This window comes from Chiloscyllium plagiosum, unplaced genomic scaffold (genome assembly GCF_037043375.1).
Source record: "Chiloscyllium plagiosum isolate Xiang-an unplaced genomic scaffold, Cpla_swu_hap1 HiC_scaffold_24, whole genome shotgun sequence".
NCBI lineage: Eukaryota > Metazoa > Chordata > Chondrichthyes > Orectolobiformes > Hemiscylliidae > Chiloscyllium > Chiloscyllium plagiosum.
Genome location: NW_028270162.1, coordinates 28086825 through 28101255, shown reverse-complemented (window position 1 = coordinate 28101255; position 14431 = coordinate 28086825). Strand labels below are relative to the sequence as shown.

The window sequence follows — 14431 nt, the reverse complement described above, 5'->3', positions numbered from 1 at the left end:
CCTCTCTTCCGTCCTGCTACAGCAATAGCGTTCCCCTTGTCCTTGGAGAAAGTGAGGACTGCAGATGCTGGAGATCAGAGTCGAGAGTGTGGTGCTGGAAAAGCACAACCCGTCAGACAGCATCTGAGGAGCAGGAGAATGTCGTTTCGAACATAAGCTGTTCATTAGGAATGAGGCTTGTGGGAGGGGAGTGGAGATAAATGGGAGGGGGGTGGAGCTGGGGCTGGGGGCAAGGTAGCTGAGAGTGCAATAGATGGATGGAGTTGGGGGTAATGGTGATAGGTGGGAGAGGAGACTGGAGTGGGAAGGAAAATGGACAGGTAGGACAGGTCATGAGGGCGGTGTCGAGTTGGAAGGTTTAATCTGGAATAAGATGGGGGGGAGGGGAAATTAGAAATTGGTGAAATCCAAGTTGATCTCATGTGTTTGGAGGGTCCCATGGCAGAAGATGAGGTGTTCTTCCTCCAGGCATTGGATGGTAAGAGTTTGGTGATGGAGGAGGCCCTGGCCCTGGATGTCCTTGGGGGAGTGGGAAGGGAAGTTAAACTGGTCAGCCATGGAGAGGTGGGGTTGGTTGGTGTGGGTGTCCCAGAGATGTTCTTTGAAATGTTTGCAAGTAGGTGTCCTGTCTCTGCAATGTAAAAGAGAACACATCGAGAGCAACAAACACAATAAATGATGTGTGTGGAAGTGCAGGTGAATCTCTGTCGGATGCAGAAGGCTTCTTTGGGGCCTTAGATGGAGATAAGGGGGAGGTGTGGGTGCAGGTTTTGTAATTCTTGTGGTGGCAGAGGAAGGTGCCGGGAGGGGAGGGTGAGTTGGTGGGGGCTGTGGACGTAACAAAGGAGTTGCAGAGGGAATGGTCTTTACGGAATGCAGATAGGGGTGGAGAGAGAAATATATCCCTGGTGGTGGGGTCTGTTTGTAGGTGGTGGAAATGGCGGAGGATGATGCGATGTATCTGGAGGTTGGTGGGGTAGAAGAAGAGGACCAGGGGTGTTCTGTCCTTGTTGCAGTTGGAGGGGTGGAGTTCGAGGGCAGAGGTGCGGGAAGTGGATGAGATGTGCTGGAGGGCATCATCGACCACGTGGGAGAGGAAATTGTGGCCTTGTCCTTACCATTCCATCAGTATTCACATTTAGAAGATCATTAGCTGCCACTTCCGCCACCTCCAGTGAGATGCCACCAATAGACACATATTACCCTCGCCCTCCTTCTGCAGGATACCCTGACCCACTCTTCCTACATCTCCCCCACAGCCCCACGGCACCTTCCCCTTGCAACTGCCGGATGTGTAACAGCTGCCTATTTAGATCCTTCCTCCTCAGTATCCAAGGGCTCAAACATACCTTCCAGGTGAACTAGCACTTTACTGCACTTCTCACAACCTAGTCTACTGCATTGTCTGTTCACAATGCGGCCTTCTGTACACTGGGGATACGAAGCAAAGACTGGGTGACGGCTTCACAGAATACCTATGTTCTGCCCGCAAGAATGACCTTAAGCTTCCAGTTGCCTGCCACTTTAACACACCACTCTGTTCCTTGGCCAATAGCTCTGTCTCACGCTTGCTGCTTTGCTCCAGTGAAGCTCAGCACAAGTTGGAAGAACAACATGTCATTTTATGCTTGGGGATCCTGCAGCCCTCCAGACTCAATATCGAGACAATAACTTTTAAGCTTGAACTCTCCCATGTCAAAGCCACCACCCCCAACACCAGATCTTGTTATCTTATAGTCCAGTATTAGACACAACCCATTGTTAGCCACTAACAGTCTCCATTCACCCTCTCAGCCAGATCATTATCCACTCCTTTATCTGTCCAACTGTTCTTCTCTCTCTTTGGGCTTTATCCCAACCTATTGTTTACTCCTTACCCCCTTTTCTCACCCTATCTTCTGACATTTTCCTAACTACCATCGGTTTTGAGGAAGGATCATTGGACACGAAACGTTAATTCTGATTTCTCTCCATAGATGTCACCGGACCTACTGAGCTTTTCTAGCAATTTCTGTTTTTTGTTCATGCGTTCAGTATCGGCAGATTCAGGAGAATGGGAAATAGAGAAATGGCAGAGAAGCTGAATGATGATTTGTGTCTGTTTTCATTGAGGAAGATACCAGAAATGTACCAGCGCTAGAGATCTTAGCGGCCATAGAGGTTGGGGAATTAAAAGAAATTAGCATCAGTAAGAAGATTATACTAGAGAACTAGAGAAATTAATGGAGCTGAAAGTTAATAAATCCCCAGGAACTGATGGGGTGGGCAGCACGGTGGCACAGTGGTTAGCACTGCTGCCTCACAACGCCAGAGACCCGACCTCAGGCGACTGACTGTGTGGAGTTTGAACATTCTCCCCGTGTCTGCGTGGGTTTCCTCTGGGTGCTCCGGTTTCCTCCCACAGTCCAAAAGATGTGCAGGTCAGGTGAATTGGCCGTGCTAAATTGCCCATAGTGTTAGGTAAGGGGTAAATGTAGGGGTATGGGTGGGTTATGCTTCGGCGGGTCGGTGTGGACTTGTTGGGCCGAAGGGCCTGTTTCCACACTGTAAGTAATCTAATCTAATCTAATCTAATCTAATCTAATCTAATCTAATCTAATCATGTGTCCCTTTAACTTTCATCATTTTCAACATACCTTTCCATTGGAGTAGGAAGTTGGGACCACCAATACCTGAGGAAAGACTGTTGTCTCCAGTAACATGCTTAAAGAGCTTTAGCTGGAGGCAGCCAGCATGTGAAGTAGATGGTCCGTGCTTTCCATCTTACGCACAGAGACACCGCTCCCTGAAAAAGTGATTGGCAATCCTTCATGCATTCCCACAAGATAGGAAGAACTCCAAATGGAGTGCCCATTCAGAGCCTTTTGCAGATCAAGATGAAACTCAATTCACTTTTTGACTAAACTGAGGAGAGGAGGTGGTTGGCCTCATTATGCTCATTGCTGCTGCTCAGATATTCCTGATGGATTTACTTCTATTATCTTATCATTGCTAATTAACTGTGGTGAAGCTGTGTGCTCAGACTGCAATTTAATAACTTACTACTTTGGCTGTGACCTGAGAAAGTATTATGGATCTTTTATTCTTTTATTCTTTATTATCTCCTTAGAGACCTCGCACCAAGAGATATTTCTGGCACATCCGATCCATTTGCAAGACTGGTATTTAACAACAAGACTACAGAAACAGCTGTGAGTTTTTCGTCTTTATATTTTTCTGTTATATTCATTCTTAGAGATGTCACTATCACCAAACAAGTCACAATTAAATAATTTTTAATCTATCTGTTCAGACATGTTATGGCATACCTCCGAGAGAGGTGGGATTCGAACCCAGTCCTTCTGGTCAAGGGTTAAGGACACTATTAACACCAGACCACAAGACCCTAGGAACTGCGTTTATACTTACATAGAAGGCACTCAACATTCAAGAGTTGAATGTAACATTTATCACACCTAAAGTGTGACTATTGGACAAAATGTGTGTGGAGAAATTATGCCATATTTTATCTTAGAATATTGAGTAATATGTTAATAAGAACATCAGAAGGTAAAAGATAGGGAGCGGGTATAGGCCACAGACCTCTTGTATATCCTCCAACATTCAATAAACTCATGACTGATCTTTTAAATCTTGTTGCCACTTTTCTGGCCACTCCCTGAATCATTCAGTTTCCTTTAGCGTCTAAAACAACTATCAATATTAATCCTGAATACAGTCTGTGACTGAAGATTTACCTCCCTCTGGAGCAAGCACTTCAAACGTTTACAATCCTTTATGTGAAGAAATTTTTCCTCATCTCAGTAGATTCCCTCCCTAACAGCACTATGGGTCCACGCACAGTAGATGAAGTGCAATGGTTCAAGATGGCAGCTCACCACCACCTTCTCAAGGGCAACAGGGGCAATAAATCCTGGCCTAGCCAACAGTGTCCACATCCCATGAATGGGTAAAAAATAGTAGATCCCTTATCCTGGGAATTTGTAGCCTTCTCAGAAGATTTATTTCAGTGAGATTACTCCTCATTCTTCTAAATTCCAGGGAGAGTAGATTCATTTTACTCAACCTCTCTTCAGAGGGCAGCCCTCTGATCCCAGGAATTATTTTAAAAAATTAATAAATTGACTTCTCCTTCATAAAACCATGTTGACTCTGCCAAATCATGTTATAGTCTTCTGGGTACCCGTTAGCCTCCTTAATGATGGATTCCAGCATTTTCTGCTGGTTGATGCTAACCCACTTGACCTGTAGTTCTCTATATTCTTCCTATTTCCTTTCTTAAATAGCAGTCTTACTGTTATGAGTATGTGATATGATAGTTTTGAGAACAAAAACACAGTTCTCTTTATGTCTCAGTGGATTTAGCCCAAGATCTACTCAAACCAGAAAGTCACATTTTAACTGGCACTTGTTCAGTTAATACTAAATTAACCAGTTAACCACTTCAACTGGATTAGGGTTGGAAATGTTGATGAGACTTCTTTCATCTTATTGTTATTCGCTGACCCCTATTGCAAATGTATGAGCATTGTTTTGTTTGTGTACATGAGTATGTTTGTGTTTATAGTCATCATGTAGAAACAGGTAATAGCTTGACTGTGTTGACATTTATGATAGCTTGTTAACATCTGGTATATCATTCAGGTGAATAATGTTCATCTGAATGAGATCCAGCAAAATGCTGAGTAGTTCTTGTGTTGCAGTGGTAATGTTCCGACCTCTGGCTGAGAGGTTCCGTGTTCAAGTCCCACCTGCAACAGAGGTGTATATTATAACCTTTGAACAGATTCATTAAAATTATCACCAGCAACATGACTAGTGCCTGTAAAATTACATCCCAGCAAATGGTCAAAACGTTAGAGGGTAATAAATGCTGGTGAGGAAAATGTAAAACCAGCATGTTTAGTAACGTACCACTTTAAGTTGGATTGAAGATATTGAAAACACAGCACATTATCCAATACTTGTTCTTACTTACTAAGAGGTGTTTCTCTTTCCAAAGACGTTTTGCTACTGCTATAATTCTCTAAATAGGGTCTGAAAAAAACAAGTATGAAAAATATTGCCTTAAAAATGCACGGAGGCTTCACTGACGATTTGACTCTTATCCAAATTATGGAACAACTGAGGGAGAAACTGCTTCAATAATCTGCAGCCTAAGATGCTGGATTGTAAACCTTAGAAATTTCAGATGAGTCATAAAGTGAAAACTTAAGCTATTTCTGGAACAAATTATTAATGCTTAATATTTTGAGAGTTGTCAGATCACTAGCTGTGGGAGTGTGAAGCAAATGGAAATGAGTTAATGTCCCTGTAACAAAATAAATTATGGAAAAAATGATATGTTGATTAACATTAAGACAATCTGCAAGTTGGATGCCTGCATTTGTATAAACTACTAACTCTGATTCGTTTATGGCCATTTGTTTCAGAATATTCTATTGGATGAGATCATTCAAAAAGTAATTTTCTAGCCCATAGACTGTTGGCTAAACACACTGTGTTTAACAAATAAAATTGCAACCGAGTTTAGATTATCTGGTTTACTTTCCTTTTACTTTCCTTTACAAGTTATAATTCATTAAAACTTGCTGACTAACATACAAAAAAAAACCTAAAAGTATTATTGCTTAACTATCAAGCCATTCCCCTGAAATAGTCTGACAAAACATAATGGGCCAAATCTTGCTGGAGAAATTATGACACATAATCCACTGCCAAGTAATTAAAGTGCAACTCTGCCAGAAAATTCAGGTGGTTAAAAGGTATATTGAGTATTGTGAATCTTCAGAACTTGCTGGTTGAATTATGTAACTCCATCTTTTGTTTTGCAAAAGCAGCATCTTGTCCTTAGGCTCCGTGTGATTTCTAAGAGCTTGGTGGATTTGCATATTAATTTTCCATTGAACTTGTCACAGAAAGTTAAGTCTGCTAATTAACTGTACCTTAAGACCATGTGATAATTGTTAATGCTATGTTAATCAACCTTTTGAACCCAGAAATCAAACATTTTAAACCACTTGTTCCTTTCTTTTCCTTACTGATTTGCAAAGCCAAATACTATTTTAATCACTTCACAAAATTTGATCCTGATTCTGATGGTAACCATCAACAATCTTAAAATTGCAAAATCAGGAACAAAGCAATCAGTGCTTGTTGTTGGTAAAGGTATTTGCTATGAAATTACTAGAAACTTGGAACTCTGGGAGCAGCTGAAGGTTACAACAAATTTTAAACTTGCAATGAGAGAACTTTGATGTAAACATTAATTTACTCAACTACTTTATATAACAGTGTTATATAAAAAGTGTGGCGCTGAAAAAGCACAGCAGGTCAGCCAGCAACCTACTGTGCTTTTCCAGTGCCATACTTTTTAACTTTGCTTGCCAGCATCTGCAGTCCTCAATTTCTCCTACTTTATATAACAGTTATTCAACTGCACATGGTGCCAATCATCTCTGATTTGGAAGTCTATCATTTTTGCTTCACTGTCAGTGTATCAAACTCCTAGAATTCCTCTCCTTACATCATTGTAGCTATACCTTCACCACATGGACTGGTTTTGGTTCAAGAACGCAGCTCATCATCACCTTTGCAAGAACAATTAGTGATCGGCAATAAATGTTGACCTAATAAGTAGCATTGTTCTCCTTGAACATTTTGCATAGTTAATATCACTCAGTTTATCAGCATCAGTTGACCCAAATCACATTTTAATTTTGCTTCTCTAATAAATTTGACCATGTTGTTTGGCATTAGAATGATATTTACTATGAATGGAGGCTTGTTCAGATAAGGAAAGAAAACTTTGTCAGTAATAACAAGTTTAATTGCTAAATGTAATTGTGAGAAATTAGACAGTTGGAGAATCTAATGTTCAGAACTCAGACTTGATGCAGACAATAATAATTCAATTCTGAAGTATGCTACTTCACAAGAACACCTACTTCTTTACTCTGAGTGTGATGTAGAAGCAGCCGTCTGTTATGTTTTGCATGCAAACAAAAGCTGCTTTGATTTACCACATTTGACTCCTGTTTTAGTATCATAACAAAATTTGACTTTGCTGATGGAAATGTTAGCTTGGTTTGTATTTACTGTAAATGTGTTTGATTCCAAAAATTCCTTTTTTATGCTTCCCATTCAAATTGAAGTATAATCTGAACCTCATTGGCATTGTGTGATTAGCTTTAAAGCTGAAAATGTGTTGCTGGAAAAGCGCAGCAGGTCAGGCAGCATCCAGGGAACAGGAGAATCGACGTTTCGGGCATAAGCCCTTCTTCAGGAAAGATTAGCTTTAAAGACTTGCGTTTGGCAACAGATATCACATGATCAGCCAATAACAGAATTATAAGAACCCTTCTCCTGTTACCACTAAACAGCTACTTTAATATTACTTTTACCAACTGTTTAGTTCCAAATTAATCTTTAAAACCTTCACGTTTGAATTTTCACTGTAGAATTATTTGTATAAAAATGCATTATTTTGGTAATTCCTCTAATTTAGTATTTCATAAGATCATAAGTTCATAAGATACAGGAGCAAAATTAGGCCATTCAGCCCTTCAAATCTGATTTGCCATTCAGTCATGGCTGATATGTTCCTCACCCCCATTTTCCTGTCTTCTTCCCGAATCCCTTCAACCTATTACCAATTAAATGTCTGAGTAACTCCTCTTTTATTTTCCTCATTGTCCCAGCATTCACCGCTCTTAGGGGTAATGAATTCCATAAATTCACAACCTGTAGTTTCTCCTCAACTCTGTTTTAAACTTGCTACCCCTTATTCTAAGACCATGACCACTCATTCTAGAATTCCCCACAACAGGAAGAATCCACTCCATGTCTATTTAATCCACACCTTTTATCATCTTGAATGCCTCAATTTGATCTCCCCTCTATCTTCTAAATTCCAGAGAGTACAGGCCGAAACTGTTCAATCTCTCTTCATACAACAAACCCCTCATCTATCTAGTGAACTTCCTCTGAACTACCTCCAATGCCACTACATCTTTCCTCAAATAAGGGGACCAAAACTGTGCACAATACTCCAGGTGTGGTCTCACCAATGCCTTGTTGCAACAATACTTCATTAATTTAAATTCTATTCCTTTAGTTATAAAAACAATTCCACTTGCTTTCTTTATTATCTGCTGTGCCAGCATGCTAGTTTTCTGTGACTCAGATCCCTCTGCACCAGCACATCCTGAAGTCTCTGCCCATTTAGATAACAGGTCACCTTCCCATTTTTTTCAGCAAAATGCATGACCTCGCACTTACCCACATTAAACTCCATCTGCCACATTTTGGCCACTCTCCCAACCTATCTATATCCACTTGTAAGGTTCTGATTTCCTCGTTGCAATTTACCATCCCACCTATTTTTGTGTTGTCCACAAATTTGGCTTTAGAGACTTCTATCCCTGTATCCAAGTTAATGGAGATTGTAAAAAGCTGGGGTTCAAGGACCAAACCTATACATTAATCTTTATACTTAGAAGAGCCTTCCCAAATTTGTTATTGCAATTCAGAAACTCAATATTAGAACATGGGACAGTACAGCACATGAACAGGCCATTCAGCCAATCACATCTGTGCTGACCATGAAGCCATTTTAAACTAATTCTATCTGTCTGCACAAGGTCCCCATATCCATCTATTCCCTGCCTGTATGGTGTGATCTGTCAGAATAGTATGCAAAAAAACATTTTTCACTTGGTGCATGTGACAACAATAAATCATCAATCAATCAATTTATTGGACTGCTGTTTATCCAGACAAATAGGCAGTTTTCCATCACACTCCTGATTTTTGCCTTGTTGCTGGTGGACACATTTTGGGAAATCAGGAGTTGAGTCACTTGCTCACCCTCAGGTCTTGTAGTTATTTATGTAGCTGTTAATTCTGTGGTCAGTTATGACTCTCGGAATATTGATAGAAGGAGATTTGATGATGGTAATGCCATTGAATGTCAAAGGGAGATATTAGTCTTGCCGCTTCAGTGTCTGAGGAGTTACAAGGAGAACTGAAAATTGCTAACTGAGAAATTAACAGTGAATGCTCCTACTTTTGGTCTTACATGGCGAGAAGGCCATTTTGAAGCAGCTGAAGATGGCTGAATGCAGGCTACTACCTGAGGAACTCTGGCAACTCTCTCTTGTGACTGAGGTGATTAACCTCCAAAAAGCACAAACATCTTCCTTTATACTTATTATGATTCGAGTGAATAAAGAGTTTTTCAACTGATTTCCATTGACTTCAATTTTGACAGGGTTCCTTGGTGCCACATTTTGTCAACTACTGGATTGATATCAAGAGCAATCACTCTCAGTATCACCAATGGCATTGTTTGGACCTAGGTTGTAGTAAGGTCTAGAGCACATAACCCAAACTGAGCCTTGATGAGCAGGTCATTATTAGGTGTTGCCTGACAGTATTGTTGACAACATTTTCCAGGAGTTTGCATATAATCAAGAGTAGATTATTGGGGTGATAACTGGTTGGATGCATTTTTTTTGGTAGATAGGAGAATACAGTGGAAATATTCCTAATTTTCAAGTATTTGTCAGTGTTGTATCTGTACTGGAACAGCTTGGCTAGATTTATGGCACTTCTGGAACTCAACTTCTCAGATGTACGGATGGGATGTTGTCAGTGTCCCTAGCTTTTGCATATGTATTTAAGTTAGATTTTACCTTAAGTGGTTCTCTCACCAATACCAAGGCCTAGTCTGGTCGACAGATCCTTCAGAACTTGACCAACAGTGGCTCTACTGATATACATTGAAGTCCGTTTCCAGAATACACACGGTGCTTATTGTACATGGTGCGCAATATGGAGGAGTGCAAACTCATCCGATGAATGTTTGACCTAATGTAAGAAGACTTTCATGTTGGTGATTCATGCAGCTGCTCACTCACAACTGTATACAGCACCCAAGTGCCATAAATTCTGGTAGACCAGTCCTGACAATAAGACAGAATGTACCCAGGAATGGTGATACAAGAGTTCTGGACATTGGTAGACAGATATAAGTCTGAGTATGAACATATTAGGTTATTACTTGACTGGACTGTGATACTTGTGATTTTACAGCAACCCCAGAATGGTGATGAAAAGACTTTGCAGAGCGAGGTGTGTCTTTTTCATCTCAAAATCCCCTACTTACGGTATTGCTGAGCATTCCATCTCTTTTTATTCTTGTTGTATATTTTGTAGTGGTCCTGATACCTGTTCAACTGAATGGTTTTAGGCAATTTAAGAGGGCAGTTCTGAGTCAACTGCCTTGCTATGAGTCTGACCATATGGGGTTATATCAACCTGGGAGTTTCATGGTCATCATCACTGGCATTCAATTTTCATTGCAGAAAGTTATTTGGTTAACCATCTGCTGTAGACAATGATGATAAGATGGAGATAAAAAGAATTGAGAAGGGGCAATGTGCATGTTAATTGTAAAATAAAATGCATTTGAAAGGGATCCGGAGATTGGTCTCTGTTTTGATTGGCATTAGTCCAGTTCAATAACTTGTACAACACTGGAGAGACTCATAACAGAGCTGTCACTATCAGTCTGTCCACATGGTATTGTATTCATAATACAGTGATGTCCAGATGCATTATACTCCAATTGTAACACGTTCCCTAATTGTTTATTGAGTATGATGACTAGGGCAGGCTTATTGAAAGGGTTATATGGTCTGTGACTTCGGGGGTCCTAGCAAAATGTGGACCCCTTGGTAAACTTACCATAATGGATAAAAGCTGTATATAACAGCTGGATAGGATTATATATTTCTGTCACTTCTGACTCTGGTGCCTGCTCGGCATTTTTTAAAAACTAATTTTTTTGTAGCAGTTCTGATACAAATGCATAATTTCCTAGGCAGTTTAAGAGCACAGTACAAGTTCAACACATTACTGTGGATCTGGAGACAAATATAGACAAGACAGGGTAAGAAGGACAGGTATCATTCTCAAAAGGGCACTTGTAAAAGGCTTTTTAAACCATCCAAAAGCTTCATTGTCACTATTATGATTTTTTAAAAATCTCTTTACTTCCTCTTAGATAAGACTAAACCTATTATTATAATACAACTTCTGCATTAACTATATACCATTTTCCTTACAGAATTCATTTCTAATACATATTCTAATATTTGGTAACTCTTTGTAAATTCTAGACTATAAAGAAGACTCGTTTTCCTCACTGGAATGAAGTATTTGAGTTTGAACTGGAGGATGGCTTACCAACAGAAGGAATGATGTTCACTGTGGAAGTTTGGGACTGGGACATGGTGGGAAAGAATGATTTTCTAGGCAAGGTAAGCTGCTGTTGTTTGACCTAGCAGTTACATTCACGCTATTTGTGTTTTCACAAATTGAGTTCGGCTGAATATTTAATATGGAATGAGTCGTGGCTGTCATTGAAATGGTGTATTTATAAACCAATCAAACTGAGGGACTATAGTAGCGCAATGGGAGTGTCCCTACTCCTGGACCGAGAGACCTGGGCTCAAGTCCCACCTGCTCCAGAGGTGTGTAATAACATCTCTGAACAGGTTGATGAGGAAAAATAGGTTAAAAAAAACTGTTTGGAAAGTGATCAGGCCACAATTGAATTAGCATTATTGTCACATGTATTCAAGTAAGTACATTGAAAAGTTTACAGTTGCCTCATCATAGCACCATCTTTGGTACAGAAGTACCAGGGGACAGATATTTAAGATGTGATGAGTTTAGCTCTGTCTACAAATTTTATAAATATGTTACATTATCAGTCTCTAGGAGTAGCTTTCACAGTTCAAACATTGCAACGTTTCAACTCTATCCCTGTATAAAGTATTTCTGCTATGACTCATAAGGTAGCACACGTGTATCTGAGTCACAGTATTCACCGCTCAAATCCCACTCCAGGGCTTGAACACAAAACTCAAAGCTCAGCACAGAATTGAGGAAACATTGCATTGTCAGAGGTGCTATCTTTTGGATGTGGTGTTAAATTGAAGTCACATCTGTCAGCTTGGGTGGATGTTAAACATCCCTTTCATCTTTTGTTTTCAAAGACTGGTGGAGTTATCCATGTTGTCCTGAGCAATATTTCCCATCAATCAACTTTGCAAAACAAGTATGGTTACTATCACATGACATTGTAGGAATATGCTGAATGGAAATTAGTTGCTGACTTTCCTACATTGCAGCAGTAACTTTATTCCAAAATCTATTTCATTTGTTGCAAGTGCTTTGAGATGCCCAGTGTCCACAAAAAGATGTAAAAATGCAAGTCTTTCTTTATTTTCCATTTATTTTAGTATGAATCTGGAAATTTGCTTTTGCTGAAAGGGACCACACTCAGTCCAATCTAGCAATATGTTTCAGTTCATCTCACTGCTGCAATGTGTTGCTTGTGCCTCTCATAATTGTGGTAATAGAATGCCAGCTTCACACTGGTTCGAGGGACATTTCAGCTCATAGTCCACCACTCCCTAGCCTGGACGTTTAGAGTCATAGAGTCATAGAGATGTATAGCATGGAAACAGACACTTTTGTCCAACCTGTCCACGCCGTCCAGATATCCCAACCCAATCTAGTCACACCTGCCAGCGCCCGGCCCATATCCCTCCAAACTCTTCCTATTCATATACCCATCCAGGTGCCTTTTAAATGTTGCAATTGTACCAGTCTCCACCACTTCCTCTGGCAGCCCATTTGACACACTCACCACCTTCTGAGTGAAAACGTTGCCCCTTAAGTCTCTTTCATATCTTTCCCCTCTCACCCTAAACCTATGCCCTCTAGTTCTGGACTCCCCCACCCCAGGGAAAAGACCTTGTCTATTTATTCTAACCATGCCCCTCATGATTTTATAAACCTCTATATGGTCATACCTCAGCCTCCGATGCTCCAGGGAAAACAGCCCCAGCCTCTCCCTATACCTTAAATCCTCCAAGCCTGGCAACATCCTTGTAAATCTTTTCTGAACCCTTTCAAGTTTCACAATATCTTTCTGATAGGAAGGAGACCAGATTGGCACGCAATACTCCAACAATGGCCTAACCAATTTCTTGTACAGCCACAACATGACCTCCCAACCCCTGTGCTGAGTACTCTGACTAATAAAGGGAAGGATACCAAATGCCTTCTTCACTACCCTGTCTACCTGCGACTTTACTTTCAAGGAGCTATGAACCTGTACTCCAAGGTCTCTTTGTTCAGCAACACTCCCTAGACCTTACCATTAAGTGTATAAGTCCTGCTAAGATTTGCTTTCCCAAAATGCAGCACCTCACATTTATCTAAATTAAACTCCATCTGCCATTCCTGAGCCCATTGGCCCATCTGATTAAGATTCTGTTGTAATCTGAGGTAACCTTCTTCATTGTCCACTACACCTCCAGTTTTGGTGTCATCTACAAACTTACTACTATACTTCCTATATTCATATCCAAATCATTTATATAAATGATGAAAAGTAGAGGACCCAGCACCGATCCTTGTGGCACTCCACTGGTCACAGGCCTCCAGTCTGAAAAACAACCCTCCACCACCACCCTCTGTCTTCTACCTTTGAGCCAGTTCTGTATCCAAATGGCTAGTTCTTCCTGTATTCCATGAGATCTAACCTTGCTAACTAGTCTCCCATGAGGAACATTGTTGAAAACCTTACTGAAGTCCATATCGATCACATCTACCGCTCTGCCCTCATCAATCCTTTTTGTTACTTCTTCAAATACACTACATAACACTAAATAAGTAAGAACAAATTAAACTCCCTTTTAACAGAGGTTGTCTATTACTTAACTCATCACTGGCAAGGGATGCAACAGTGTATCTCTTTCTGAATGCTTTGAATCTAACAATTTTTGTGAATGTCGTGTATCAAAGAAGCTGCAGTTACTTATCAGAAGACTGACCACTGAGCTTATTGCAGATATTTTGCCAGTTAATTTTCTAGAACCTTATCCTCTGGCCAGTTCTTTGCGCATTTAGTCTCAGTGTTCACCTTTGGGGTAGAAATAATAAAGCAACTAATTTGAACCAGTTGTACTTCTGTATGGCAGGACGCAATTTAATCCAGAAAATGCATTAATTATGCTTATATCTCTCTGTCCTCCAAAATTCTTAAGAAAACATCAGTCTGACCCAATGAGATATTGCCATTATCTTTTTGAGGTGTGGGTGAGTTAGATGCGATGATGAGTGGTAAAATATACATTTCTGTCTGCAGATAGACAACAATGTTCAGTGGTTTTGAAAGAAACCAGATCTCTTAGCATCATGTAGTCTATTTGATCTTCCTTATAAGATTATGGGCACAAAGAGTAGAGGTGGACTCTATACCCCACACCTCTCCTCTGACGCTCAATAAAATAATGGATATTCTACATCAGTTCTCCCTTCCTGCTCTATTCTAATATTCCTCGTGCATAAA

The 14431-nt window shown here is 40.3% G+C and overlaps 1 protein-coding gene across 2 annotated transcripts in view; it reads left to right on the top strand.

Annotated features, from left to right (window-relative positions):
• Window positions 1–14431, top strand: part of rasal1a (RAS protein activator like 1a (GAP1 like)) — a 271746-nt gene that overhangs the window by 98011 nt on the left and 159304 nt on the right. For both annotated transcript variants that reach the window (XM_043715652.2, XM_043715650.2), the window contains exons 6-7: window positions 3110–3191; window positions 11184–11324. In XM_043715652.2, the coding sequence (XP_043571587.1) occupies window positions 3110–3191; window positions 11184–11324 (223 nt within the window). The remainder of the gene's footprint in view (window positions 1–3109; window positions 3192–11183; window positions 11325–14431) is intronic.